Raw genomic sequence first — 27,991 nt, forward strand, 5'->3', positions numbered from 1 at the left:
GAAGTGCGTGTGACACTTGGACCATCTTGACAGTCTACATCTACAGACAGTAGTTGAGGCCACGCTGAGCAATACATTTCGGCCCCAAATTCAGCCCAATCCGTACCAGGAAACGAACTATTGTAAGTTTGTGAAAAGCTGGACAACAAACAAAACAAATCGTATCAGCTCGCTCGTGAGCTACGAGTACTGTGATTCTTGAGCAGAACCAACGCATTGCGTGGCACCACGCACAACTAGTTCTGAAATTCTCTCAGCAGGTCGCTCGGTCTAATAATAGAGAAAATGCCCGTCCGAGTCGGCACTCGGGTTGTCCGAGGTCCTGACTGGAAATGGTCGAGTCAGGACAAGAGGTCCGGCAATTTGGGCACAGTCTTCAAGGGCACGGCATCACAGGGATGGGTGTCGGTGCACTGGGACCACGGGCATACGGCTAATTACCGATGCGGTGCCGATGGCAAGTACGACATTAGTATCTACGACAACGCGGCGGGCGGTAAGTAGAGTAGAGTAGTCCAATGAACGCGACACGTACACTTGTCTTTTCCTCCTGAGCGCCTCTCCCATGGCCCACAGGCACAGGATGTTATAATCTAGCGACAGCCTAGGAGGACTGAACGTAGGCTGCATGTGTGTGTGTGTGCCTGCCTGAGACACCAAGACGAAAACAAACTATCATTCTGTAGAACTGAAATGAAAATTTCAATTTGTGACTGTGGGCACTTGTGTGTGTGTGGGGGGGGGGGGGGGGGGGCACTAGCAGTGATAATGACATTTTCATTCATGATCAGATGGTGTATCATTTTTTCAAGGTAGCAATACACTCGATACCCAAGTTGGTTACTGCTGCAGTAATCATGAAGAACTCTGATTTCAGAGGCCAGTTCCAGTTTTACCTAAACATTTCTGACAGTGTGACAGATGACAGACTGACTTCCTATAAAATGTATGGGGAAAAAGGAGGACAAACTGTTACGAGTTATTTAATTGGCTCACCATCCGAGTATAAAATCATAAAATGTATCTATGATTTTGTGGACTGCAAGCTTTGTGCAGGCGTGTAGCACCGCCGTTGGAGGTGGTCCAGCTGGAGGGGGTCCGGGGGATGCCCCCCCCCCTGTGAAAATTTTTAAATTAGGGTTTTTAGGGTGCAGAATCCTGCACTCATCTGTTCTTCAATGACCTGCTTGTGAAGGTCTATGCGTTTGATATGGTCTAAACTCTGCTATCTGCAGGTGTGGCACACCGTGGCATAACATGTGACTGTTGCCGTTCCGACAACGTCACGGGTGTGCGCTGGAAGTGCTCCGTGTGCTACGACTATGACTTGTGCAACCGGTGCTTTCACAAGGGCGCGCACGACAAGGCACACCAGTTCTACCGAATCGACGAGAAGGATGGGCCATGGTGGGTTTGTGCATGTGCGGTACATGCTGATGCCATCCCATCAACATGGCGGTGGTGTTGTCCTATCTACGTATCAATAATCGGCCTTGAAAGTGATGGCATACCGTATTTTCCGGAGTATAAGCCGCACGTTGAACACTCAAAATTTGCCCAAAAAAGGGGTAGTGGCTTATACTCCGATGATCAAATTAGCCGTGATAAATAGGGCAGATGTCTGCATTTTGTGGCAAGAAAATGGGGGTGCGGGGGTGCAGGGGTGCAGGGGTGCGGCTTATACTCCGGAAAACATGGTACATGTAAGTGAACTGGCATTAGCAATGACTAATAGCGCCTTCTGGCCTGGCCCTCTCTGGCATTAGCAATGACTAATAGCGCCTTCTGGCCTGGCCCTCTCTGGCATTAGCAATGACTAATAGCGCCTTCTGGCCTGGCCCTCTCTGGCATTAGCAATCCTTTAAAGTACAGTGTGTAGCGTGTAGGCTCTTCGTGTTGCACCCTCCGTGACCCTTGCAGTGTTGCACCCTCCGTGACCCTTGCTGTGTTGCACCCTCCGTGACCCTTGCGGTGTTGCACCCTCCGTGACCCTTGCAGTGTGAATTTTTCTGTGCCCGGAGTGGGTCCTCCACTGGGAGGGCCCAGTCCTGTCACTTCCGGTGGATGTCTCACCCTCCTGTGAAGGAAAACCACCCAAACGTGTATGGATCCATAGAGACGTAGCACTGTCAAGCCCTAATGATAACCTATTGCCGGGGGGGGGGGGGGGGGGGGGGGCAGTGGGTTTCTACACACTGTACAGGTAGCATTGAAATGCACAACCCTCCAAAAAGACGAGAATAAAGCAGCCATCAAAAGTCACAACGATATGATGCCTACACACCCGTGCCAATGGGGTGGTAAACCAAGCTTGGAGGATGGACCAGTCCTTGCCATTATTGGCATCTAGTGACAGGGGTAGAGTTACTAGAGTATAGAAAATTGTGATCATTTTTTGCACAAGCCATAACCTTGTCTTTCAGATTTCAACGCCATTGCTACCAGTATATCCCAGATGGGTTGCCCATTCAAAGATGTTCTTTCCCTTTTATTGCTAGTCCCAACTGCCTTTTGCATTTGGGCTGCACATGTTTATTAATTTTGTTTTGTTCTGTTTTGTTTTTTCCACTGCCTCAGGATTTTGACACCCAGGCGCACATCCTCTTCACGGTCCCAGCTGTTGGGCATTGTACCAGGTGCGGTGGTTGCACGCGGCCCGGATTGGAAGTGGGGACCACAAGACGGTATGTGCTTGCGAATGGCTGGCGCCTAGGGGTATATTATGTGGGGGGGGGGGGGCGGGAGGATGTAACTTATGGGGGAAGGGGGGAGGGCTAAATGTATGCGGCGGTGACTCTAACTGGCCGCACACGTTAATGTGGATTTACTTTGTGGCGTGATGTATGAGATATCATATCTGGCACCAATGTACTAATGTGCTACCGTATTTCCCCGTAAGTTAGTACGTACTAACTTTCGAACTTAGCAGCCACATGACTACTAACTTTCAGGGGTGGTACTATCTTTCGGGGAGTACTTTTTTATCGGGGTAAATGACACGCAGTGGGAAGCCTGCGCAACTCTAGTGTCCGTGCATATGATGTATGTACTGTACGGTGTCTGTACATGTAGGACAGGTACGAACTTACTATCTTTCGGGGGGGGGGGGGGGGGGGGGGGACTGTCTTTCGGGGTGATAACCTCGGCAGTGGAAAGTGCGTTTTATAGGGGGTACTAAGTCATTGGGGAGAACTAACTTACGGGGAAATACGGTAATGTATCCTGCACTCCCACCATTATCCAGTGTTGGCAGATTGCACGGTGCACGCTTTGCATTCTACCCTTTGTCCTGTAGGTGGCCCTTTGGGTGCATTGCTGGGTGTTAAAGGACAAGGAAAGGTGTTGGCCGTCAGGGATTGGAGCGAGGATGGTTCCACTGGCAAGGTACATCTCTTCGTCCGTATTTAGCTGTGTTGATCTGCTGATTTGTCTTTATCCCAGCTGGACAGCCTCTCCCGGCTTGTCTACAAATGCCGCAGTAATAGACTCAGCTTCGGAGTTTTTGAAGGGCAATGAATGCTGGGAATACATACAGGCATGGCATTGAGCTGATGACTTTTACTTTCCTGTAACGCTAATGTTCGGCAGATGGATGCTGCAAGAATCTCGTGGGCGGCTGGCGGTACCAACAATTATCGTGTTGGCTACGAAGGAAATGTGAGTACGCACCTGTTTCAATTTGCCAAGTGCTTGCATTCAACATTCTAGCTGGTTGTTTGCCGTGATCCCCCCTTTTAGGACTCTTGCCCCATGTTGAGAGTGGCTAGCCCGGACCACACTGAGATGGTGGCCTTATCAGTATAAGAGAGACTGATGATTTTGTATTTTTTTGTATTTTGTGTTCATGGATTCTCCACAGTCCTCAGAGCCTAAATCAAGGCAGTCTCCGTTTCCATATGCGATTGTTGTGCAAAATAAAGTATAACTGTGTGCTGCTATGTTCATGAAGGTTGACCTTAAGGCAGTCCAGGATCCAAGCTCTAGTGACAGTGATGCTCTGTACTATTATCCGGAGCATCTAGCTGCAATTGGTATGTAATGTTAGCACATATTGTACATAATCCCAATTGATCGTTGCCAATAGTATTTCCGAATCATAGTGATTGTGTTTTTCTGATTATACTGCTGCTTTTGAAGCATGCTACAGAAGTGCAATTGCTATGCTAATTGCCGTTGGCCTTGCTTCCATCGGCCCAACTATGGACTCGGTTTGCGAATAGCTTGGGCAATGTGGTGCCGGAGTGGGTGAGAGTGAGATGGGGGGGGGGGGGGGGGGGGGGCATGTGATTCTATTGTGAAGGTTGGGAGGGGGGGGGGGGGGTGGTGCTCGTGCGTGTGCTCGAGTGTTGTCTAGTGTGGCTAGCTGTTAGTTGGGTGTACTATGTCAAACTACATATTCCATACCTAAAGTGTGGTTGTCAATGGCTTGGCCGAATGACTTGCCAATGTCACTTGTGTTCCTTGACGACCTTTAGGTAAACACTACAGCAGTGAAACCTGTGGCGCCTTTTCAGTTGGTGACCCAGTAAAGATCACTACCAGCTTGGACAGCTTGAGACGGGCTCAGAGCGGAACGCCAGAATGTAGCTGGGACAGCAGAATGAGTCAGGTAACTTGAAAACACTTCAATCTTCCGTGCAAGGTTACAGACTGTTTTTGTGCTTTCAAATCTTTGTTTTAAAATGTTGTTGTTGTTGTTGTTGTTGTTGTCGTTGTCGTCGTTGTCGTTGTCGTTGTCGTTGTTGTTGTTGTTGTTGTTGTTGTTGTTGTTGTTGTTGTTGTTGTTGTTGTTGTCGTTGTTGTTGTCGTTGTCGTTGTTGTTGTTGTTGCTGTTGTTGTTGCTGTTGTTGTTGCTGTTGTTGTTGCTGTTGTTGTTGTTGTTGTTGTTGTTGTTGTTGTCGTTGTTACTGCAGCTGCTTCTGTTGCAGTTGCTGTTTATGTGCTGTGGTGTGTGTGTGGGGGGGGGGGGATCTCAGAGTTTGCAGGACAGAAGTGATGGGCATGCGAATGCATTCACAATGCAAGATTGTGCCGAAGCTCACGGAGTCACTTTTGTGTACATCTGCAGTTTCCGGGATTAATTGGTCGCGTTCGCAATTTCCCCACACGAAACAGTGCGAATGTTGAAGTTCACGTCGCAGGCCTGGGCCGGTCTTTTCAAATCAGCTTATCAGCACTGCAGGCGATGGCTGTCCAACGAGTGGGTGATCGTGTCCGAGTGACGTCCAGTAAGGCAGAGGCTGTACTTCATCAACGCGGCCATGGTGGTTGGAATGAAGCCATGGCCGGTGTCCTCGGTAAAGTAGGGCAGATTGTGAACATAGACAGTGATGGAGATGCACGTGTTCGCTTCTCCAATGGCCAGTCCTGGACGTTCAGCCCAAGGTGTCTGACTCACGTTTCAAGGGGCGCAGTTGACAGCAGCACACTGAAGGAGAGCGATGACAGTAAGGACTTAGACATCATACGTTTATCTATGAGATAGCTGAGGGTGCTTGCAAGTAAGATAGACAGGGTTTATCTATGAGGTAGCTGAAGGTACTTGCAAGTAAGATAGACAGGGTTTATCTATGAGATAGCTGAGGGTGCTTGCAAGTAAGATAGACAGGTTGAGCAGTAACAGTACTGCTGTCGTGGGCATGGAAATCCGGTCGCACGTCTAGCGGCCCCAGGGCGCTGGCTACGCAGCCGTGGGTAAGCGGAACACACATGCATTTATGCGCTGTAGCGCGCTGGTCGGATCAACATGTGCACTGCAGTCTGCATGCAGCGTTCTGTACGCGCGGAGGGCGCCGTCCCCGGTCAATTGACTGGATTTCCATGTACACGACAGTAGTTGAACCGGTGGCTTTTACGCAATGTTGTGAAAATACTGTAGTGTGAAGGCTGCTGCACTTGAAAGCTTTGCATATTCACCCTATGTGGGTAAAATAGTGGGAAGTATTAAATGCTCATTAGTTGAGTCAATTGTGTGTTGCTCCCTACGTGGGAGCTCGCGCTTTTCCTGCCGACTTGAATTCTCACTTGACTGACTCACGACTGCCATCCCGAGCACACGAGAAGCTCCGTTTCCAGTGCGACAAACACCTCGTGAACACCAGATAACTTAGCAGCGTGAGTCAGTGTCGCTCTTGGAGGTGTTGAACGAACGATGAGGACCGTTGGCCATTCACTCCGTTGTTGCCTCCAAGCCATCTAATTTGCAAGCCCGCGCTGGGGACAACAATGTGAAGAAGAGGTTGGTGCGACTTCGGCGATACTTGGGGAATTGTGTGTTGCTCCCCACGTGGGAGCTCGTGCTTTTCCTGCCGACTTGAATTCTCACTTGACTGATTCACGACTGCCATCCAGAGCACACGAGAAGTCCATCAAACCTTCCACTTGGCAAACCTGCAAGAAAGCACCACTCCCTGCTCAATACACAGTGTTTCGGGGAATTCACCCTGGCCTCATCAGTTGAGCTTGCGTCGGCTGAGGAAGATTGACGGTGTTTGAAGAGTACCACAGATATAGCGCTCTTCAGACCAAACCATCACCAGGGATACAAACTTACAGAGATGCTCCGTTTCCAGCGCGACAAACACCTCGTGAACACCAGATAGCAGCGTGAGTCAGCGTCGCTTATGGAGGTGCTGAGCAAACGCTGAGGAACGTTGGCCATTCACAACGTTGGTGCCTCCAAACCATCTAATTACCAGTTGTCAGTCAGTCAAGTGAGAATTCAAGTTGGCAGGAAAAGCGCGAGCTACCATGTAGGGAGCCACACACAATTCCCCAAGTATCGCCGAAGTCGCGCCAACCTCTTCTTCACATTGTTATCCCCAGCGCGGGCTTGCGAAATAGATGGTTTGGAGGCAACAACGTTGTGAACGGCCAACGGTCCTCAGCGTAAATATAGCGTATATAGCGCATAACTGTTATAGGGCCCCAGCTGTTGTTCTACCAAGTGAATTACATTCTTATTGAAGTGAGCTCGTTTTTCTGCAAGGTTCGTGAAGCACCAAGATTATGTAGGGACTCGCTGGACTGTGCTGTATGCCTGTACTGCTCAATGTTGATCATTGCGTGCAGGTGACCAAATGATGCGAATGCTTGGAAGACTGCTTGGAATACCGGATGGCGGTGGCGATGATTCCGGTGATAGCGGCTTTGTGCGCCTGTACAATGCGTCCTCCGAGGGTGATGCGGAAAAAGTCCGAGAAGTGCTGAAAAGTGATCGAAGTGTGGTAAGCTTAGGAGTACTTTGAACTGTGTTACTTGAAACCTTGATTGTTCTTATTAAAACACTGAAGTGTTAGTTCTGCTTGAACATATAGGAGAAGATGGCTGCTCCCAATGACTCACAACTGCCGTCTAGCGGGATAGAAACGTGGTGAAGATCTGCCCAGTTTATAGAGCATTCAACTTGTTCATTCAGGACTAACAAGTAATCCAAAATGACGAAAATATGCCCTGGGCACAGTTTTTAAGTATTTTGTTATGGTATCATGACAGTGCTGTACACACCACTGCTTCCATTTAATGCTGACTCTATGTCCACATTCATGCAGGTTCGCACTGCCAGTGAAAGTTAATTGCTGAATCCTAACTGTAGTTCGCTCTTTTTTGCCCTTGGGCTATCTCTAGAACTATGGCAATGTTCTATATTTTTTAAACTCTTGGCTATGCACTGCTATCAGAAGATGGATCTCTCTTGCCATAGCTGTTGTGGACAGTGTGAGATTCCCTGAGACTAGCAAGTATTTAGAGACACTGTGTGAATGCCTTCTCCATGCTCGACGATAGATAAATCGGACGCACAATGGAGTATGCCCATTGCAAGTGGCAGCGTACAAAGGTAAAACAGGCTGTCTCAATGCTCTGCTGGACAGTGGGGCAAATACAGAGTTGAAGGACAACGATGGAGACACGGCGTTGGCTTTTGCTATTGCCGGGTAAGCACTGCCGGTTCAGTTGTCCTTCTAGCGATGCCTATGATTGATTTTGGCTGCTCTATTTCGTTTGCTGAAGCTTGCAAGGGCTCTGAAGGTGCGTGTACTTGCACTACGATGATTACCTTGCAAAGAATCACACTGAATTGGTACACACTGAGGCATGTTCACTTACTGTGCCATATGATAGGGAGTTCCGGAGAGCGGATGAGAATGAAATGAGGCTACAGATGCGTATTGTACTTTCAGAAGAAATGAATCCCATCTAGTGTTGTCATATGTTTGCTTCTTAGCCTTAGAGCAGTCACATTGTGTATTGCTGTGATACTATACAGGAATGAATCAAGCTGTGCACGCATCCTGCTTGATCACGGTGCAAATGCAAACGCTCGCAACAACAAAGGCCAAGCCGCACTGCACATAGCATGCCACAATGGATATATTCAATGTGTGCGGGTACTCGTGAGGCATGGCGTTTCTACCAGCTTGAAGGTTGGTCAAGTACTAGCTTGGCCAGCTCATCACTTTTTTTTATACCGTAATGTGTGCAACTGCAGGTTGTTGACTGATTCTAGCGGGAGTCGGTTCTTGGCATGGACAGAACCACACGCTGTGCCCAGTCCTGTGTTATAGTACGGGGGCCAGGTGCCCACAATGTTTACTTTCGTTGCAGTTGAGAGCGCACAACTTGTTGAGAGTTTCAACCGGTGTAGAGGGGACCACAAGGTGCTCAACGATATATTTTTTTACCCTTGAAACGTGATGGAAGGTGCTGAAATTAGCCGTTGAAGTTTAGTGCATGGTAACCATGGCAACTGCATAGCAACAACATAGCAACTACTGTTTTCTTGTTTTTAGCCAACAGTAATGTTCTAGAACGATTGAATGACTCAAATCAAGTTAACACGATACGGAATGAAAACCATTGGGTTATATACAGACTGCAGGAATGCCAGAAAAGAATGTAAAAAAGCATAATACTCTTGCATGTACATTGTCCATGGATGTGTATGTAATGTAGATGCACGTAATTGAAACTCAATCTCATGCTATAGTGGCAGTTTATGGTCCCAGATCACTGGCCCTGTTCTGGCAGCTATCTGCAGCGCTGCATCCACAAACGTCAGTGCAATGCAAAGACTGTGCTTTGCAGGAGCAGCGGCCTCCGTCACAGCCTGTTTTGCAGCCGCATTTAACAACCTCCATCAGGGCTTTGGGAGCAGGCTCCAGGGACAACCAGTCAACCTGGAGCTTGCCGTCCACTAGTTTCCACCCGTGGTGAGCAGTGAATGGAGGGGGTATGTCAGGCTGAGCCTCCAGTGACTTCCTCCAGATTTCAGCTTGATAGTTAGCTCTGGCGGTGTGTTTCACCAGAGCGTCTTTGCATGGTGGAAGACAGCTTGAGTCTCTTGACGCAGCAAACCCACCATTCGTCAGATATTGCAATGCAGCAGGTCGTCAGATACTGCAATGCAGCAGGATAAGCCTCATGGAGTCTAAGCATCTGGAGCCAGTAGTAGCTCATGTAGCGGGAGTAATTGTGCCTGTCGTCACATGATGCAAAGCCCCAGGGTAGGATAGATCGAAGGCAGGACATGTGCAGTTGCCAATTACCGGTACGAATAGAACGGATAAAGTCCAGCAACAGGGACACAATTGATATGTAGCTCGACCAGAACTTGAACATTGGCGACCCTTCAGATTGCTGTGAGGAGAAGCTTGTGTACATCTCATACAAGGACTTAACGTCGCTAGACTGCGTGACACGGCTGACATTGTCATCCGAGATGCAATTCTGGAGCTCTCGAAAACCGTCAATCACTTGCTCCGATGATAGCTTGGCCAGCTCAGCATCAGTCAGAGAATCAATGAAAGAGCGCCACCTTAAACGATCCATAGCTTCCGCCACAATGTATGGAAGCGAACCCCACGGTTGTATTGCTTTCCTGACAATGCCAAAGAAGCTGTAGCTGAGCCGGCGACCTGTGCCTCAACAAGCAGATCTAGCAAGCCAGCATCCATGAAACGCTTTCCAATGACGGACAGGAGGGTCATAGTGATGTGGAAGCCGCCCATGCGCAGTATAACTGTACGGAACTCCTCAGGTCTCTGCAGCACAATGTCAAGTGCCTTTGCATAGATAGCCTGGTCCAAGACAACCATGGTAAATGGTAGATTGGCCTGTTGGGCCATCGCCACGGAACGGCACAGCAACGTGTACACGGTTAGGTTTTCAGTTGGCGATGCATTGATCAGCGGGCAGTAACCAATAGCTGCTTTGGGCGGCACGCTGCTCTTGGTAGCAAGTACATTGAAGGCTGTCTATACCGGGACAGTTTGCCGAGTCTCCTTACTAACTGAGGTGTTGTCGACAATGGAATGTGGCTTGAAAATATTGCCATCTGTAGAGATCCGGGACACCTTCCACACAAAGTCAGTCATTGCAGCATCCATATGAACTCCTGCAGTGTGCACAAATGCAGTGTCAGGCAGCGACAGAGAAGCTGGGTTCAGGCGGGCGGGGATGGCTAATATCGGCATTGGTTCTTCAATTACCAACACAGACCGCTTTCGCTTTTGTCGCACTCATGGCAGGTAGGGCTGGCTTGGCTGCAGTGCCTGTTGAATTCGGCTGCACAACGGTTCCATTCGTGCAATGTGTTGTTTCCAGGCCACTTAATATGTACATGGCATTCGAGCATTCAAGCAAAAGACAACGGTCCATGAGTAAGCTAGCCTTGATAATGGATGATGGTGCCAGATTACCGTCGTTAAACTCACATTGTTGGTGCTAGAGGTGCAGCCCCTTTGTGGTGCCGAAACCGCTACGTGCGTGTCAACAATACCAGGACTGACTCGGAAGTCGATCGGAGGAGAGAGAGTTGACCCAGTCAGTCAGGACATACCACATCCTACTCCACTTTCGAAATTGTTGCCCGGGCCCTTCGTGGTGCCGAAACCATCACCTGCGTGTCAACAATACCAGGACTGAAGTTTTGTGCAGCGGGCCTGCACTGGGATTGTGTAGGGAAGTCTCATCGATCTTGACAAGTCATTATTTTACAACTTCCAGGGCATACTGCACGTAATGGCCGAGTGGAGGACAAAATCACCTTGTTCGGGACCTTCCATTCACTTTTCGAAGCGTTTTTTTTTAGATTTCATGGCTCTATTGCCCCCCGCTATGACTCTGTGGTGTAAAATTGTTGTGCGCTAAAAGTCGGAACGAAACTTTTTTTGAAGCACTTTTTCAGCCCTGGCCCCCGTACTATTAGTGCAACCCATGTTTTAGTTAGTTTGGGTACTGCAACTACATGAGCTGGTCAGTTCCTGGTGAAAGCCTATTGGAAGGTTTTGTGGATAGGGCTATGTTCCAGTACATTCACGAGTATGGTAGTTAATGATTGCCAGTGTGATGGCACGGCGGTATACGACGGTGCTCATAAGTTACACTGTTTGTATGGCTTGTGCAGGACAACGATGGATTCACTCCACTTCACGTTGCAATCCTCAGAGACAAGCCCGATGTCATTGAAGTTCTTCTCGAGCATCGTGTTGATGTGTACCAGAGCACTGACAACGGATCCAACGCCCTCCACATTGCCTGTTCACGGGAAAGCCTTGGGTCAGTTGGCTCGACTAGTACATAGTCCATATCTGTGTTGTGAAGTAGCATGTGCGTGTTAGTTTACTACTCATTCTAGCTGCAATGATTTCGGAGACGAACTGCAGAAAGCTTACCCTGAATTACGCAGCAGTCTCGTATGATGTCTCCTACCTTTTGTTTTCATCATCTCTTGCCTGCAGAGCTGTTCGCAAGCTCCTCCGCTATGACCGGAAGTTGGTGAATGTGACAAATAATGAAGGTGTCGCTCCCCTTCACATTGCTACTAAGGAAAAGAATACCGAAATTGCCAAGGTTCTGATTGAGCAGGTATGTACTTTTTAGCATCGGTGTACCCAGAACTGCTGTTTTAATTGAGAAAGACAACGTGGGCTGATGAAATGTGAAACGATGTTGGTCCATCGACCCAAGGCTGCCCGCTCCCTGAACCAACGCATGCCCTGTATGCCATTGCAAAAATTTACGGCTGAGGTTGTGCATAGCCTCCTTGACTGCAATTGTGTGTCGCATAGAGCACGGATCACACTGAACTGCCGTGTACGGAGTCAAGATGGAACACACTTAGCTTGGGCGCTATGGTCTCATGTTGTTCCCCTGGATTCTACGTCTCCAGTATATTTCCGAGCTGATGTCCACGAACGCCTCAATTCCACTGTGAAGGATGTTCACGGTGATCATGGCCATCTGCTACGGTGTCCATGTATCATCTTCTACCACATAATTCCAGCCGCCTCTAGGCTCAGGCTTCACGGGGTACACCAGCGTACCAGTATTCACTGTTAGTGGGTGCAGGGAGGTGCCCATCTTTGCACACATGTAGCCTAGTATATCCTGCCCACATGAGCACACCACCACGATTTCTTTTGCGATGTCCTTGACTCTATGGTCTGGGTACTTGTAGTTGATTGACATTCAGTGATGATGGTACGGTTATGTGTCTGAAAACGTCCATGCTATCCTTTTTATGTGCTTTCCTGTAGTACAACTGTGATGTGAACATTACTGCAAAGAAGGGCGGTCAAACAGCGCTGCACGTAGCGGTGTATGATGGATGCAATGCCATGATTGAGCTATTGGTCGGATCCGGCTCGCGCATCAATGCCACCGACAGTGATGGCGATACTCCGCTGCACCTTGCACTGCTCCAAAGCGGCGAATCGTCGCGCAGCGGACAGGAGGCCATTTTGCGTGCTGCTGTGAGTATAGCACACAGTCATCACAAACAAGATTCTCAGAAGGTGCATGATCCGGACACAATAGTCCATCCAATTACTCCAACACAGATTGGGAACACAACACAGATTGGGAATGCTGATGTAGAAAATTATATAGTACTTCGAAGTACTACAAGTAATAGATATGATAGTGCACACACACATCTCTCCCATGTTGTTGCATGATACTAATTTTGTCTGCTACATTACATGTGCCGTGCTTCCTTGCAGCTGCTTGCCTCCATGGGTATATCTGACCGTCAAAGCATTGACAAGGACGGCTGGGTGGCAATAGCATGCTATCTAGCCCTGCACGGTGCTGATCTCAGCATGCGCAACAAGAAGGGAAAAACGGCCTTGGACTTCCTGAAAGACCAAAGCCAAGCTGTGCACATCAAGCAGTGTGCTCGCGTCTACCAGAGAAAGCAGTGAGTAGTCATCAGTGGCGAATCCAGGGCTATAGCCTGAGGGGTGCAGCAAATATCATGAAAAATTTCTTTAGGTAGCTCGAACTACTTTGGCCATGAAAACTTTTTACAGGATAAGTGCTGTTTTCTCCGTTGTAAGTTGCGCTCCAGCATGCATTGACCCCAGAAACGATATTGGTTCAAGTATGAGGTAAAATACTACCGTACTGGCAATATATGTTGCCGCAGTGAGGCCATGAAGCGTTACATTGGCACATGTTTGCCGCACGCAGGGCGTTACATGCAAAGTCGCACAGGAGCCGTTACATTAGTTTCTATATTGCCGCAGTCCTTTTTTTGCTATTGCCGCATCACTTTTTTGCTATTGCCGCATCATTTTTTTGCTTTTGCCGCATCATTTTTTCTTGTGCAGTGCAAACTGCAATGAAAAGATCACCGCACCCCGCCGGACGCGCGTTACGAACTCAACGAAAATTTGTCGCACTAGCCGGGTCGCGCGTTACGCCGCACCCCCCTGCGTTACGCGTTACGCGGCAACATATATTGCCAGTACGGTATTCAATTCGTGACTGGCAGCGGTGTCGGAAGGTTTGTACATTGTCATTGGTGCGGCTATGAAAAAGGCAGAGGGTTTGGGGGCCCACCCGGGAAATATTTTTGGAAAACTGGGCCCAAATAGCCCATATTTCATTGAATCACCGGTTCCGACACCCCTGACTAGCAATACCGGATAGTGCGGGCAGAAAAACGGCAGAAATTGGCATTTTGTCCGTTATCTTTCAAGTATTTTTGGTGTCCGGAAAAAAAGAATGGGAACAGCATTCGAGGAATCATTTGTAGTACTGTATTAGCCAAGGTCTACTCCCAGCCAGTCACAGGGAGATAAGTAGACTGTTCCATGAAGGCCTGCCACCATAAAAAGGACTGAGAAGAAGAAATATCCCCGCCACAGTTTTCTTCCTCTTCTCCTTTGTTTTTTTGTGTTCTTTTGAAAACCTGAGGGGTGCACGTGCGCGAGCAACTTTCCCACCTCCCCCTCCCCCCCCCCCCCCCCCCCTGGATCCACCTCTGAGTCATGACAAAATTAATCAATATTGACTTACATTTAGCAGCTTTGGACATAATAATGGTGTAAAGGAAGTTGGCTGTTGGAGCTCACACTTCCCAGTGTCAATTTGAATGAAACTTGGCAGAGTCATGACTGCCATGTGGAGCACATGAGAAGTATCTCAAACTCCAGCAAGCCTGTAAAAAATCCACCAGTCCCTGCTCACTACACAATGTGTCATTGTTTTGCCATGTGATTTTCCAGTCTAATAAGTGACAATGTTCATTTTACTTTTTGCTACAGCGCACCACAGGCACAATCTGACGGTATACGAGTCCGGGCATCTTGTGACGATGACAATGGCATTCGAGTGACAACTGGAGACGGCATTCGCGTTGGTGCTGTTGACACTACACCGCCACAACCGACGCCCTCCAATGAGCAGTGGAACATCCCGCCAGTCAGTCCTCGCACACGGCAAACACCATCACAGAGCACAGCATCGGCATCATCATCATCAGCCACTGCCTCACCTCAGCACTTATCATCCCCTACAAAGCCTGTCCCTGCAAAGAGGAAAACAGCTGTGAATACCAACATATCATCCGATATAAACACCATTGGTACCTCGAACATATGTCACCAGAAAACTAAAGGCGTTACCGATGGAGCCTGTGGCGATGCAACAGCAGCGGCAGCAGCAGTGAATAATGGCGCCGAAAGTGCTCCAGAAAGTACTGGTGACAAGCCACTGTGTTCAGTATGTGACCGTCCTGCAAATGTATGTTGCCTGCCATGTACACACGTCAGCTTGTGCGATGAGTGCTCTGGACGTGCCAAAAAGTGCCTGGCATGCATGGTAGGTTTAATACTCCAGTCCATTGACTTCCCTGTATTGTAGATCTACTTTACTTCCGGCCCATAGTCTCATGACTTGTGGATCTCCACTGGTATGCCGAGATTCCACTGCTTACCACCAGTGTGAGACTGACACAATTGATTGGTGTATAAGTCTGATCGAACTTGTTATCCACATGCTAACACCTTTCACAATGTCCAGCTATACAATTTTCAGTAACTGTGTTTAGCGACCACTTGGATTATAAGACCAGCCCATTCAAGCTTCAAGACCCAAACCATGGATCTACATGTACATGCCGGTACATCTGCACCTGTGTTGACTGATCATTGGTCTATAGTGATCAGTACAATGTCATGTACTCTGTACTTTCGGTTGCACTGTAATTGCATTGACTGACTTACATGGTCATTTGTTGTCTAGGTATCATGTGTGCTGCATACCCTTTGCCCAGCAAGTGAGACAACATGTGATAAAATTATCTGGAACTCTCTCCCCCACCGGCCCCTGGGTGCCAGATGCAACTGAGACTTGTTGTTGACTCCCTGTTATACGTATGACATGCACAGAAAGCGCTTGATGGGAAGAAAACTCTCACGACGTGCCTGCTGTGCGACAGTGATCTTGGAGCCGTTGTCTTCTTGCCCTGCAACCACTGCAGCCTTTGTGTGGGTAAGACTATGTCACCTTTCATTTCACGTTCATTTGTCATTGGCAGTCGTTTGGCGAGCCAGGAAATGTTGAATAAGTACAAAATACAACATATACAAAGCCACCACTGGTTCTAGCCATGCTTGTGTCCATGTATGCGATGCTGTTCAATGGCCTTTCCTCATTTGGGCATGTGTGTATACTGGGTGCCCCCGCGAAAATCGTGATTCCGCAGCCACAACAAATTCTGTGACTTCCGTAGGTTTTCGCAAATCTAGCGTTATCAGTGGACACTTTGGAATTTCTTCATTTTCATTGATTTTCAGCGAATCTGTGAGCCTGCCCGGTACAGTGTTTTTATTCCGTGCACATGCGTGTAGCTTACCACCTAAGCCGAGATCAGGTTGTGCATGGTCGAAGCAACAAAAACTGTCCCTGCGGGAATTTGGGGAAAAAAGTCTTGAAAACTTGCGCAAGAAATTGCGGCAGAAAACAATGAAAAATGCGGCGAAAAGTATGTTTGTGGAGGGGGGGGGGGGCGCTGGTTGTTGGCTTCAGATGGTACTTTGCTGTGATGCACATGCATAGCTTGCCAAGGTGTGCGCTGTTCTTTTCATCACGCAGACTGTGCGAAGCGTGCAACGAAATGTCCGGAGTGCCGTGCGCAAGTCAGTGAGAAGTACTACAATGGTAAGGAGAATGTACAACTAACTAGCCCCAACTATAGTACTGATCACTTATGAGTTTGCTGAATGATATGTTGCAAACTCTCACTGCTGTGTTTACTCTACTACGGTGCTTTTAGACAAGCAGCTGGTAAAACACAATATAGTGCAAACAACAAGTGTCACGAAACGACTTTGAAATATCTATGACAGTAATCTCTCTAACAAGATATGTAGTAGAAGGTACATGTTCACGCACTCCTACCTCTGTAATTCTGATCTGGTTCAATTGCTTCAACGTCATCATGTATTGTTCTCTGTGGTCCCGGAATGCAGGTTCTAAGCTGTAACATACATCTCCAAATTTTCCAGTGCCGCTCTCAAGCAAGCAGAAGGCTACAGTAGTAGTCATTTTGGTTGTCTGAAGCGGCAATCATTCTCAGTGGTCTGCAGCTTATCATCTTGCATTCAGGTTAGCCAGTGTTCTGAGCCTTTTTATTAGCACAGAATAGTACCTGGGCTTTGTCTTACGAAGAAACATTTCGCACTGCTACAGAGTGTTGCTTTTGTACATGCATACACCTGTTCTATGAAATCAATAGGTGCGGAGCATCCCCTTGATCAGTTAGAAACCTCCTCTAAACCGATTCCATTGCCCTCTCCCCCTTGTTTATATATATATATATATATTATTTGCACTTGCTTCTTTTCTATTTGAACTAGTTCTTCCACTCCTGAATTCAAGCTTGCTTTATAAGTTTATATACGTATTGACTGCTCCTTGCTTGCAATACCTTTCTTTTTCACTCCATATGTGCACATGTTGTTTCTTTCGGAAACATGCTCTTTCTACATTGTATGTTCAAAATGACGCGGAAAATTGGACTACATGTACACAGGCAACGAGATGAGTCAGTGGAACCGCACTTTCTTGGCCATAGGTGGATACCTGTAAAGAAGAAAAGATAGCAGGGGACAGAGAACAGGAAATTGGAGGGTGAGCAATCCCATGATCAGTTTTCTAAACGTAAAAGGAAGATGCCTTAAAAGGATCAATTCCGTTAATTATCTCCACCGGTTGTTTGTTTCCAGTTTCAGAAACAATCGGTTCAAGCTAACTTCCCAGGGTATATCTATACAGGCCTGTATACCAGTTGCACTATCATTTAAAGTTGTTTCCCAGGAAGAATGGCCAAGCAATACCACAACAGTTGTACAAATCTTGCTCGTCAATCCTTTCCGGAATGTGCCAGAAATTCTACCCTCCCCGAAGACAGTTGATGATTGTTTCATTGCCGAAGTTCAAAATTAGATCTCTTCAGAAAAACGTGTGAACATCAAACTGTCTACTGCTGCCAGTACTTGTCACCCAGGAACCACCTGTACATCCTTGGTTTAAAATGAAACTTGTGTAACTGCGCGCACGTGCCACTAACTGGTCAAAGCCAAAATACCTACTCTCGAACCCATTTTCCGTCAAAACTTCTGAAATTCGAAATAAACAACTGTGCTGTTATTTTTGTGAAATGTTTCATCATTTTTGAAAACCCATGCAATGTTGTTTAATTTCAACAGCCTTCTTATTATGGCAGGGCCTGCTGGAGAGCCGGGTCACGCGCCCGGTTGGGGAATTGCACGACCTGGCTGAACAGATAACACCGGGTCCAGTCTGACCCGGCTGAAAAATGTCTCAAACTGACAATGGATTCCTAAAATACCGGTATTTTACGACTCGCGGACCCCATCTGTTGCAAATCTAGCGCAACTCGTACACACCACAGTCTACAACTAATTACTTGTACAAGCGACAGAAACTCGGCTAGGATCAACTGGGGTCAACTGGTTTGAGCGCAATCTGGCCAGCGGCGAGCAGGAAGTCAGGACATTCAAAGTCGATGGGGCAGGCAGTCAAAAGCGTAACTTTGGCTATAGCTTTTGACACAGTTGCAAGTTTTCAGCCGACTGGTGATTTGGACAATGGAGCCCGCAGCGAAGAGAAAAAGAACTCACGCTTTGTCGTTTACCTTCTACGTTTGCGGACTTCGATAGTTCGCCTTGTTCTCTAAAATTTCTGATTTCCGGTAATAAATTCGCCTTTCTTTTTTCCTGCGTTTTTAGCAGGCTTTTTGGTTGTTTTTCTGCCGGATGATCTGACCCGGCTTGACCCGGCTGGCTTGCATGCGCCAGGTACACTCTGACCGGGCTGTGTTGAATGTCTAGAGCAGGCCCTGTATGGGGGTGCAATCCGAATGTCCCATCCCATGCAGAAGAGGAAAGGAAATGAAGTCGTCGGTCACCCTTCGAAGGCTTACATTTCCAGTGAAGATTGTCCACGATGAGAAGCGGATTGCTGCTTCCCTCGACATGGTATGGAACCGGAAGTTGCTGCTCTTTCCTCCTTTCCTGTTCTTGATGCCATTGTCTGTGGTGCCGGTTCTGTTACACCAATTTCATCTAGGAAGTCATCATCACCATTGAATTCTTCTTCATCATTCCAAAAGCTGTCGAATGTGATGGCCTCGTGCACCGGACGTGTGTTGGTAGAGTATGCAGTCTTCAATCGAATATTGGAAAAAGAGTCCACGGATTTGGGATGAGTATTTCCTCCACTCTTTGATGATGGTGTCGGGCCCGCAACATGGCTGATGCTGGCTGATCCCTTGGCGATATGCTGATGTTTGCGCACTGGAGTTGCATTGTTTGGGTCTTTATTGCTCTTGCCAGTTTTAGCCAGGGTATCCTGGAGAGTTTTCACTTCGTTGCTCAGCTCCTTGCAAAGAGATTCATAGCGCTCGCTTTGTGCTGCATCCAGTTGCTGTTGAAGGCTGCAATCCATGGGAGAAGTGAGGGAAATACACAGTACATCCCGATGATCAGTACATCCATTATGTAAGAACAAGGTGTGCCATTTTCATGTTTACTTGGAGCACGTTTTTAAAGTGATAATACAGTCGACTCCACGCCGCATAACAAACTCGGATACTGCAAATTTGGTATATAGCAAACCATTGTCTATGTCTGTGTTTTATAACCCAAACAAAACCGACCCTTTGTTTCCTTTAGTACAAACTACATTTTGTTGCGACTGAACTATACTACAGTACAGTCATGCCGAATGGTTGCAGAATTCTCGCATGCTAATAACCCCTGAATCACATCCGTTGCCTGATGATTGCCACTGGATGCGACTTTGAAAAAGCTGCAGGAAGATGAGTTCTCAAGCTGTTCCGGCTATTCTTCTGTAAAATCACTCCTTTTTACAGTTTCAAGTGAAACTGGTACCTGATAGCTGAAGAAAGCATTGGAAGCTGGCAAGACAAAGACTCAGATGATTCCGTATGATACAATAATATTGTATCAGTATGATTATACTGAGGACCCCCCAGCCCGCACTACACTGCACTCCAGAAATAGAAAGAAGAACCCAAAGTGTGCAGTCAGTTAGCAGCAAGTACCGTTGAAATTCAGGATTTTTTAGCGACTGCTCCTCGAGTTCCTTCCGCTCATCCTCGTGGCATCTGATCGAGTTTTGTAGTTCCTGCATATGCTCGTTCAACTCTATGTGTGTCGGAGCCAATCACAAAGAATCAAACAAAAGACTTGAAATGACTGAACGCAATGAACTTGAACCTCTCACCATACTTATACCGATGGTACTAGTCAAGCGATTGCAAGCATCCGTATTCAAAATGTATGGTCATTCATGGCGATTGCAAGCATCCGTATTCAAAATGTATAGTGGTCATTCATGTATTTGCTCGTAAAAGAACCATGGCCCTCTGCCGGACAATAGATGGAAACACACAAAAAGAATAAGACTGTGGATTGCATGCGTTGCACTTTCCTACTCTTCATTATTCTCAGCCTGGCAGGCCTCAGTCTCTCACACACTCCCTTACATGTACTCCCCCCCCCCCCCCCTCTCTCCCAGACCTTCTCGTTGCGAAAGTAAGTTCTTGATTTCTTCCTCAACTGTCACATTTTCAGCTGCCAGTTGATCGCTCAATTGATGCTCTGCTTCCAAAATAGCGACTTCTGAAATTGGTATAGAAAATGGACGTATAAAAAACATTTTTATAGCAACAGGTTTTTTGGAACAACAAAAAAAAACGAGCCAAAACCAACCCATGCAAATCCACCTGTGGATATATTTTTGAGCCACCACACCTGCTAATCAGTGTCGTTAGTGAGTGCACTCACCCGGTTGAAACTTGGAAGTTGCTTGTACCTTCAAGCAGGCTTTGTGTTGTCGGGTTTTATGTCCGATGATGAGCCCTTCCGATTACTCTCGTGTTCACTCTCACGTACGTCCCACGCACACCACACACTAAGATAGTGGAATAACACCCAACTTTGTAAGCACTGTCCAGCAGATATGTGCACGATCAGCTGACGGCTATGCAAGCTCTTTTAGTTATGGAATTGCTAGCTGCGTATGAATTATACTCATGTTAAGCTATGGTCATGATGTGCACACCAGGGCATACACTGGGAGACGACACAAGATCATAGTACCTGAAATGGTGTGTGTCGTCTCCCCGGCCGATTTACATATATTGTGATCCGTATAGTCCGTGCCACCTACCTTGCTGCAGCTGCTCAACTTCATCTGCAAGAGATGTGTGCTCATGTTGTGTCTGCGCAAGCCTGCTATTTTTCCCTTCACCCATAAGGTCATGTGCAGTGTAGAAGGCATTGACTTCCAGCACAAACTGCTGGCTGCAGAAAAAAAGGATCAAAGGGTATCAGGAAAGGTGCCCACAGCTCAAAATAAAGATGATAGTCTCTAGACTAGCATAAAATAAATCAAGTTTGGGTCAGGAGGGGAGGGGCGGATCTGTATTGTGTTTCCACAACTATCATACGAGTACATGGCTCGACTTCAGTTTCACATCCATTTTGACTCAATGTAAAACTCGTATCAAACGTGAGACCCAACAAGACACTCACCGCATTGACTCATCATCCTCTTCCAGGCTTTTCTGCAACGGATGAACCCAACAACAAAGCATCCTACCTGAGGATTTAAAACTAAAAGCCGGTCTTCTCCACAACTACAAAATTAAAGTACAAAGACTTTCGCCTCATCCACCCTTCCAGGAAACTCCCCCGATAAGTATCCATTTACTTTTGGAGAATCCTTCAAATAAAGTCTAAATGAAAAATGAAGACGACTCTGAGACTCTTCATGTTGACGACAGCACTGCCAAACTTCGGTATACAGGTATAGTGTACTTCCTGTAGTCGCGGCATGCACTATGGCTTGCTCTAAACTATGGAAAGTGTGACACACTGACTAGGCACCGGCGGATTATGCCGGCATAATTTGGTGGTTGAAAATTTGGAGCATAATTTGGCATCCTTTCGGATGTAGGAGAATCAGGGAGTCGTAAAATACCGGGAGGCGACACGAGATGCACAACCGCGTCGGATGATTGCCTCAGCTCGGGCACGAGTGCTGAGACCTCACGCGCTGCATGGCGAGGGACTTCCCATGAGGTCAAAGCGGCGCAGGTCATGCAAAAGGACGCGTTCGCTGTTTGGTCCCAAAAATTTGAAAACTCAATAAAATTATCCTGCACACAACGAATCCAGTGTCAGCAGTTCGTTTTGTTTTTCTAAGTAATAATACTTTGTGCCTTGGCCTTCGAAGTAAAGGATGATGGAGCTTGACAGAGATGACTGCCAAAGTGATGAGTCCACCGTGGAAGATGTAGATGACGCCACGTATTCACTTGGTGACCTGAGTTGTGGGGATGTTCAGCTGTGGGCTACAGGTGAGATTCTTTCGTTTGCATGTTTTTTGTCTCTTCCTTGTGGACACGAATGTATAATCTGTAGCATACCTAAGTGCCCGAACTGACCCGATAAATTAGGTGGTCGACACCATCCTTTTCATCCTAGTCTGCCCACGATGCATTGTCTGTTCACTGTGACAGGATATTTATTGAAGTCCTGAAAATTTACGTGTGTACCTAGTATGTATCATCACCGTAGATGATGTAAACCTCCATCCTCAAACCATACTTTGTCTATGTGCAGATCGATGTAAGAGTGGTAGTGCCATCATGGTGTACAGGCCTATGGAAGGTGCAGTGATCCATGGAATTTGCAAACTGCTGACAATGAGACAGGCGAGTGTTACTGAGGCGACGGAGTCATTCCTGCATGTTATTATGACACGGTTACACAAGGCATCAGGTACTGCAAATCTGCTACGCCAGGAAGTGTGCCAGCTGAAGGCATGCAAGGGTGCTGATATTTCGCAAGCATGGCAACAAATGCTGTCCGTCATCGCAACAGCTATTCCCGAAGTGAAAATCAATTGTGAAGGTCAATGCGTTTTGCATGCATGTTGGAAAAAAATTGGCTTCTGACTAGGTATGCAGACTAGGTATGCAAACGCTGGCTTTTGAATACTAGTACAGTCTCTGCAACCACCAGTCCTTATATGTTGTCTTTTTCTTTTCTCTTCTTCAGATTTGGAAGTTACATCTGCAGTGCTAGCGAATCTGATAAGCTACCTGCATGCCACGGCTGCCGCTGCTATCAGGAAAGCGTCAATAGCACCATCCAAAGCTGCTGAAGCCACCCCCGAACCGGTGATTGACAATTTGTCTCACCTTGCTGAAAAGTACCATGGTAGTTGGTGCTTGGTGGCCGTGCGGCGTGAGCTGGAAGGAGCAAGGTGTCGCAACGACAACTTGCTGCAGCTTATACCTTTATTTGGCAAGGATGCCGTGACAAGCCTTCAGCCTTGTTTGGAGAATTCAGGTGGCCCGGCGTGGCTCGGAAGCTCTGTATAAGACACCATACGTCACAGATAAAAACAACTGAACCAGTGATATGTGAATTTTGCGCTTGTGTGTGTGTGTGTGTGTGTGTGTGTGTGTGTGTGTGTGTGTGTGTGTGTGTGTGTGTGCTTCTGTGATAAGTGGTATAAGCAGTCCACAGGGTATTCACCTTGAGTGCATTCGCCGATAGTGTGACTTTCGTCGCACAGAACCTTCTTCAGTTGGTCAGGTGACTCGGCGTGGCTCGGAAGCTCTGTATAAGACAAAATACGACACAGATAAAAACAACTGAACCAGTGATATGTGAATTTTGCGCTTGTGTGTGCACGAGCATGCATGTGTGTGTGTGTGTGTGTGTGTGTGTGTGTGTGTGTGTGTGTGTGTGTGTGTGTGTGTGTGTGTGTGTGTGTGTATGTGTGCTTGTGTGTATGCTACTGTGATAAGCGGTACAAGCAGTATACAGGATATTGACGGGTATTCACCTTGAGTGCATTCGCCGATAGTGTGACTTTCGTCGCAGAGAACTTTGCTCAGTCGGTGAGGCGACTCGGCCTTACATTTCCTGAAGGCAATGTGTTCAGAACAGTTATGAACAGCTATGAACAGTTAAGAAATGACAAATATTGTTTGCAGTTCATGGGCCATATAGATGTGAAACACTTTGAATGCAGAAGAATGAGGATAGTGGCATCAAATACTGCATGGATTCTGTTTGATATGCTACTTTTTTTTCCCTTCCATGGAAAGGTGAGTACATCGTCGAACTTCATCTCGAAACTTCACACAAACCTAGAATGGAACTTGGACAACATGAAGGGGCCATGGGCATGGTGTGTTTAGTGGAGAACTATTCCGAAAACAGGGTGTCATTCGCATTGACTCAATTCAAATTTGAGTACATTTCGTGAATAACTTACCTTGACATTCCGTCGTCTCCAAAGCAGTGAACTTCCAAAAAAAAATTAAAAGCCACGGCTCAACCTAAGGTAATGCGTGGTACGTATCAGAAACAACCAGCTTTCGCTCTGGAGATCCAGAATAGCCTCGAAGCATATAGCAAAAACAATTGAGAAAAAGAAGATGACGACGACGTTTCAATCACGCTTCAAATTTCGCGGGTCGAGTGCGGCAATCCTCGGATCGTGAAATGTGTGGCGTGTCGCCTCCCGGTATTTTACGACTCCCTGAGGAGAATAACTACATGATTGTACCACCGTTCTAGTATGTAGGCCACACAATGGTGTACAGTGACCTGATCCGTGCTGATGGTCTGCATGGTAAAGGGTTCGGAGGTCAAGCAGATAGTGTTTTCAATGAAAAACAGGGTAGAAATCTTGGCAATACAGTATTGTATGTTCAGGCTCGTCTTCTTCAAAGCTCTTTCTCACACTGATACAGTACTGTAGCAGAATATGCGAGTGAATCCGTCTTTATCAGGTATCCCGGGGCGGACGAGATACTAGTAGTGACGGGTAGTCCGCAAAACTCCGCGTACATGTACCGGTACATTATGCACGTTACGAAGTCATGACCTCTGGATTTTGGCTGCCATGATATGGATATTGCTCTAATAATTCTCATGAAAAATTGAGGTCTAGTTGGTGTATGGTCATGATGGAAGGAGAGGTGGAACTACTGGAGAGATGAGCTGATTATTCGCAGGGTGAGGCCACTGAGGGTGACATCGGTTGGACGAGTATAACGACTTCATTACGAAGACAGTTGAACATGAAAATTTTCAAGGGTAACTCAAACTTATTTTGGCAATAAAAAAATCTTTTTACAGAAGAAGTCAACTAATGAATAGAAGAAGTAATGTTTTCTCTTTTCCCGTGATGTTGATCTCTAGCATGCATGGACACCTTGGTATGGGAATACTCATGTAACATTTTGTTGTACTTATGGCCACTTGCAAGTACGAAAAAGGCACAATTTTCCGAACTTTGAGGCGTAATAAGTACAACAAAGTGTATAAGTATCCCGGCATCCCAAAGCATAATATGAGGATTTTGCGAGCATAATGTGAGAATCCATGAAAGCATAATTCCATGATTTCGCGAGCATAATCCGCCGGAGCCTAACACTGACAGTATACGTACGGTGCGACCCGGCAGAGAATTGTAACTGAGTCTTTGTGGTCCACTTCACAACAATAACACACACAGAAGTCTCTGCTGTGAGCACGGTGGCTCGGCAATGGCTTTATTATAGATATTATTATATCTCCTTCCTGATTTTTTCTTTTTCTTGAATAATTGTACGCATAGGGCCTGATAAGGGGCCGTCCGTAAATATCGATGTTTTTTTAGAGACGATATTGGTGCGTCTGGGGGGGGGGGGGGGGAGGGGGTTTGAGCCATGTGCGTCTTTTCGAGCATCAGAAAAATATCGATGTAAATATCTGAAGTTTCGCCGATCCCTGCACGCGGACGTCTAAATGGCTATACAAGAAATGTGAAACCAGCTTCCGTTCGCGGAGCTAAAACTCGCGACACGAGAACAAAATCAAAAATTGGAAGCTGTACGCCCATGGCGAATTTCAAGAGCAAAAGAATGAGCTATTGATTGTGGAAATCGGCCGAACGATGCCTGCAGGAGACCTTTTTCAAGACGTAGAGGCAGTGCGAACAAACACGGACGAACTCCACAAGAGTTTCCAGTCTTCACTGTCTGAACAAGGATTTGAAAAAATTCAAGCCCGAGCGTAGCCGCTTTGGCTACACCAGTACACGATGGCTGTGAGCACTGCAGCGCCAACCCGGTTCGCTCCCCCCAGGCGATGCAGCTATTGCGTGAGTGCGGCGGGATTTTCACGCCTACACCGGACCCTCAACATCCTGGGCACTTCATGAGCATCCAAAAATATTGATTCCATGATCTAGATGTACATGTGCGTCTTCTGGGGGGAGGGAGGGGGGTCAAGGGAGAGAAGCACCAATATCGTCTCTAAAAAAACATCGATATTTAGGGACGGCCCCTAAGAAAAAATTAGCACAAGACACTGCTGCTACTGTAGTCGCACAGCAAAACACACAGAAAACGACAAAATGTTACAATGAATGTAACAACACCCGTCCAAGCTAAAGGACCGACATCCCTGCCCCAGGACGGCATCTCGAAACCCCACACACTCACCACACGGTCATCATCCAGCTTCAGTTCGATCACTGTGTTCTTCCCCTGCAGACTCAACCCCCCTGTCACTAGCCATACAATCTGAAGCTGTATGTAACCATACAATGGCCCACGACGCACACACCACTCCTACGTTTTTTTTACTAAAAAAGAAAAGCAGTCGTAACTGCAACAGCCACATGGCCAATAAGAAAACCAATACGATAATTATATCGATAAACACACACCCAGAAGTCAGGGGTGGGAGGGTGGGATGCAAAGTGCACCAACGAAAAGCCACTGCGAAGTGACAGGAATGCGATCCAGCACAACATTTTTGCTGACGCAAAAAGTTGTGGGGAAACCCAACATCGGTGCGATTTTGCATGAGCCCAAATGTTCAAGTTACCCACAAAGACACAAGCTTTCCAACTCTCTTTAAAAAGCTTTGGCCGTTGGAAAGCGTACCGTATTGTGTGCAAATGTGATCTGGATGATGAACATCATTACCTTTTTATCCTTCAGGGCGTCCACTTCTTTCTCCTGATCTTTCCGTTGACTGGCTAAGATTGACTCAGTTTTCAGTTGCAGGTTATTCTGAAGTCTTGCTGCCACCAACGTATTATCGCCATCCAGACATGACTGGAAAAGGGCCGCGTATTGCTTGTCCAGGTCCTTTTGATACGAATTTCGAGCTTGCCTCTGACTATTGACTGGCCAGAAAAGACGTAGCACACACTACAAAGTATCACTAGCAAAGACCAGAAACATTAAATCAGCGGCACGAAGAGTTGACTCACCTTGCTTTAGCTCGGCGATTCTCTCCTTGAAAGACGCCTCAGAGTGAAATATCTGCTCAAAGAGATCGTTTAGCATTGCTCTGGTTTACTGACTCGTTCTCAAGTATAAAGCTACGTTTCGATGCACAAGCATCACCTTTCAATTCAAGAAAAGAAGCAACTCGGCTTTCATCAACCCGATCAGCATACCGTTCACTTCATTCATGTTACGAACAATGACATAGCCGAAGGGCTAAAGCGACAGAACTCACACAGGAATCTGAAGGCTCTGATTTCGGAAGTAAGCAGGTTCCTTCTCAACACCCGTCACCAGGTAAAACCAGGGAGTAGTCAAAAACGGTATTTTGACGACTCCTGATCCCCCAGGACCCTGCTCAAAAGACTAATATAACTTACTTCCGCAAGACAACGATTCTTACTTGGGGTCAAAGGTTGGCAGAAGGTTCAAAGGTACATTTATGTTCGCGCAGTGCGCATGCGTCACTCGCACGTATGGCATTTCATGCATTTATCTCTCTGCTCCATCCAGGTAGATCTACGTGTAGGTCTACATGGCCACATGTAGCCTGTAGGTCTACATGCTAGCTCCAGCCTCGCGCGCTAGCTCGGAGCTTCAGCTAGCTGTAGCACGAGTTCTCCACGTAACTGTCGTTTCTATTCCTTTCGGATTCCATCGTCGACGGCGCGTCTTTCCTTCATGATTCAGTGATTGTCAGTGTGTACCGGTAGCTTCAAGCAGGGGGGAAAGCCCAGGCTCGACATCGTCCAACAACCGATCTCTCTTACTCCTATTCGCACGTTTATGCAACAACTCAATCATAGTTACATTCATCATTATTAGCCCTTGGCCGTGGCGGATAAT

At 47.1% G+C, this 27,991-nt stretch overlaps 3 protein-coding genes across 4 annotated transcripts; 2 read left to right on the plus strand and 1 right to left on the minus strand.

Annotated features, from left to right (window-relative positions):
* On the plus strand, nucleotides 1–17,324 carry LOC135805762 (E3 ubiquitin-protein ligase MIB2-like). Its single transcript, XM_065319851.1, has 19 exons — nucleotides 1–496; nucleotides 1,236–1,407; nucleotides 2,578–2,684; nucleotides 3,296–3,384; nucleotides 3,589–3,657; nucleotides 3,950–4,031; nucleotides 4,476–4,609; nucleotides 5,069–5,447; nucleotides 7,072–7,226; nucleotides 7,786–7,934; nucleotides 8,267–8,423; nucleotides 11,405–11,556; nucleotides 11,739–11,865; nucleotides 12,537–12,752; nucleotides 13,002–13,198; nucleotides 14,550–15,105; nucleotides 15,675–15,777; nucleotides 16,381–16,446; nucleotides 16,758–17,324. Exons 1-19 carry the CDS (start codon nucleotides 286–288, stop codon nucleotides 16,769–16,771), a joined length of 3,135 nt encoding a protein of 1,044 aa, XP_065175923.1. The 5' UTR covers nucleotides 1–285; the 3' UTR covers nucleotides 16,772–17,324.
* On the minus strand, nucleotides 17,256–27,749 carry LOC135805763 (ERC protein 2-like). 2 transcript variants are annotated; one of them, XM_065319852.1, is made up of 8 exons: nucleotides 27,130–27,748; nucleotides 26,840–27,042; nucleotides 21,372–21,403; nucleotides 21,007–21,140; nucleotides 20,355–20,456; nucleotides 19,877–19,979; nucleotides 18,734–19,246; nucleotides 17,256–17,370 (listed from the first exon to the last, which is right to left on the minus strand). In XM_065319852.1, exons 1-8 carry the CDS (start codon nucleotides 27,203–27,205, stop codon nucleotides 17,334–17,336), a joined length of 1,200 nt encoding a protein of 399 aa, XP_065175924.1. In that variant the 5' UTR covers nucleotides 27,206–27,748; the 3' UTR covers nucleotides 17,256–17,333. The 2 variants fall into 2 exon arrangements, with proteins under 2 accessions (XP_065175924.1, XP_065175925.1); XM_065319853.1 differs by lacking the exon at nucleotides 20,355–20,456 and having other exon boundaries at nucleotides 27,130–27,749.
* On the plus strand, nucleotides 22,060–23,515 carry LOC135805764 (uncharacterized). Its single transcript, XM_065319854.1, has 3 exons — nucleotides 22,060–22,198; nucleotides 22,464–22,754; nucleotides 22,902–23,515. The coding sequence occupies exons 1-3, from the start codon at nucleotides 22,081–22,083 to the stop codon at nucleotides 23,225–23,227; spliced, it is 735 nt and encodes a 244-aa protein (XP_065175926.1). The 5' UTR covers nucleotides 22,060–22,080; the 3' UTR covers nucleotides 23,228–23,515.
* Nucleotides 27,750–27,991: the final 242 nt, after the last annotated feature.

The sequence above is a fragment of the Sycon ciliatum genome, chromosome 1 (assembly GCF_964019385.1).
Source record: "Sycon ciliatum chromosome 1, ocSycCili1.1, whole genome shotgun sequence".
Taxonomy (NCBI): Eukaryota; Metazoa; Porifera; class Calcarea; order Leucosolenida; family Sycettidae; genus Sycon; species Sycon ciliatum.

Coding starts and splice junctions, on each gene's coding strand:
- LOC135805764 (XM_065319854.1), top strand. CDS start 22,081: ATGATGGAGCTTGACAGAGATGACTGCCAAAGTGATGAGTCCACCGTG. Junction 22,199..22,463: donor TGTTCAGCTGTGGGCTACAG/GTGAGATTCTTT, acceptor GTCTATGTGCAG/ATCGATGTAAGAGTGGTAGT. Junction 22,755..22,901: donor AGTGAAAATCAATTGTGAAG/GTCAATGCGTTT, acceptor TCTCTTCTTCAG/ATTTGGAAGTTACATCTGCA.
- LOC135805762 (XM_065319851.1), top strand. CDS start 286: ATGCCCGTCCGAGTCGGCACTCGGGTTGTCCGAGGTCCTGACTGGAAA. Junction 497..1,235: donor CTACGACAACGCGGCGGGCG/GTAAGTAGAGTA, acceptor TGCTATCTGCAG/GTGTGGCACACCGTGGCATA. Junction 8,424..11,404: donor GCGTTTCTACCAGCTTGAAG/GTTGGTCAAGTA, acceptor TGGCTTGTGCAG/GACAACGATGGATTCACTCC.
- LOC135805763 (XM_065319852.1), bottom strand. CDS start 27,205: ATGCTAAACGATCTCTTTGAGCAGATATTTCACTCTGAGGCGTCTTTC. Junction 19,980..20,354: donor CTTACTTTCGCAACGAGAAG/GTCTGGGAGAGA, acceptor CGACACACATAG/AGTTGAACGAGCATATGCAG. Junction 19,247..19,876: donor AAAAATCCTGAATTTCAACG/GTACTTGCTGCT, acceptor CATGGATTGCAG/CCTTCAACAGCAACTGGATG.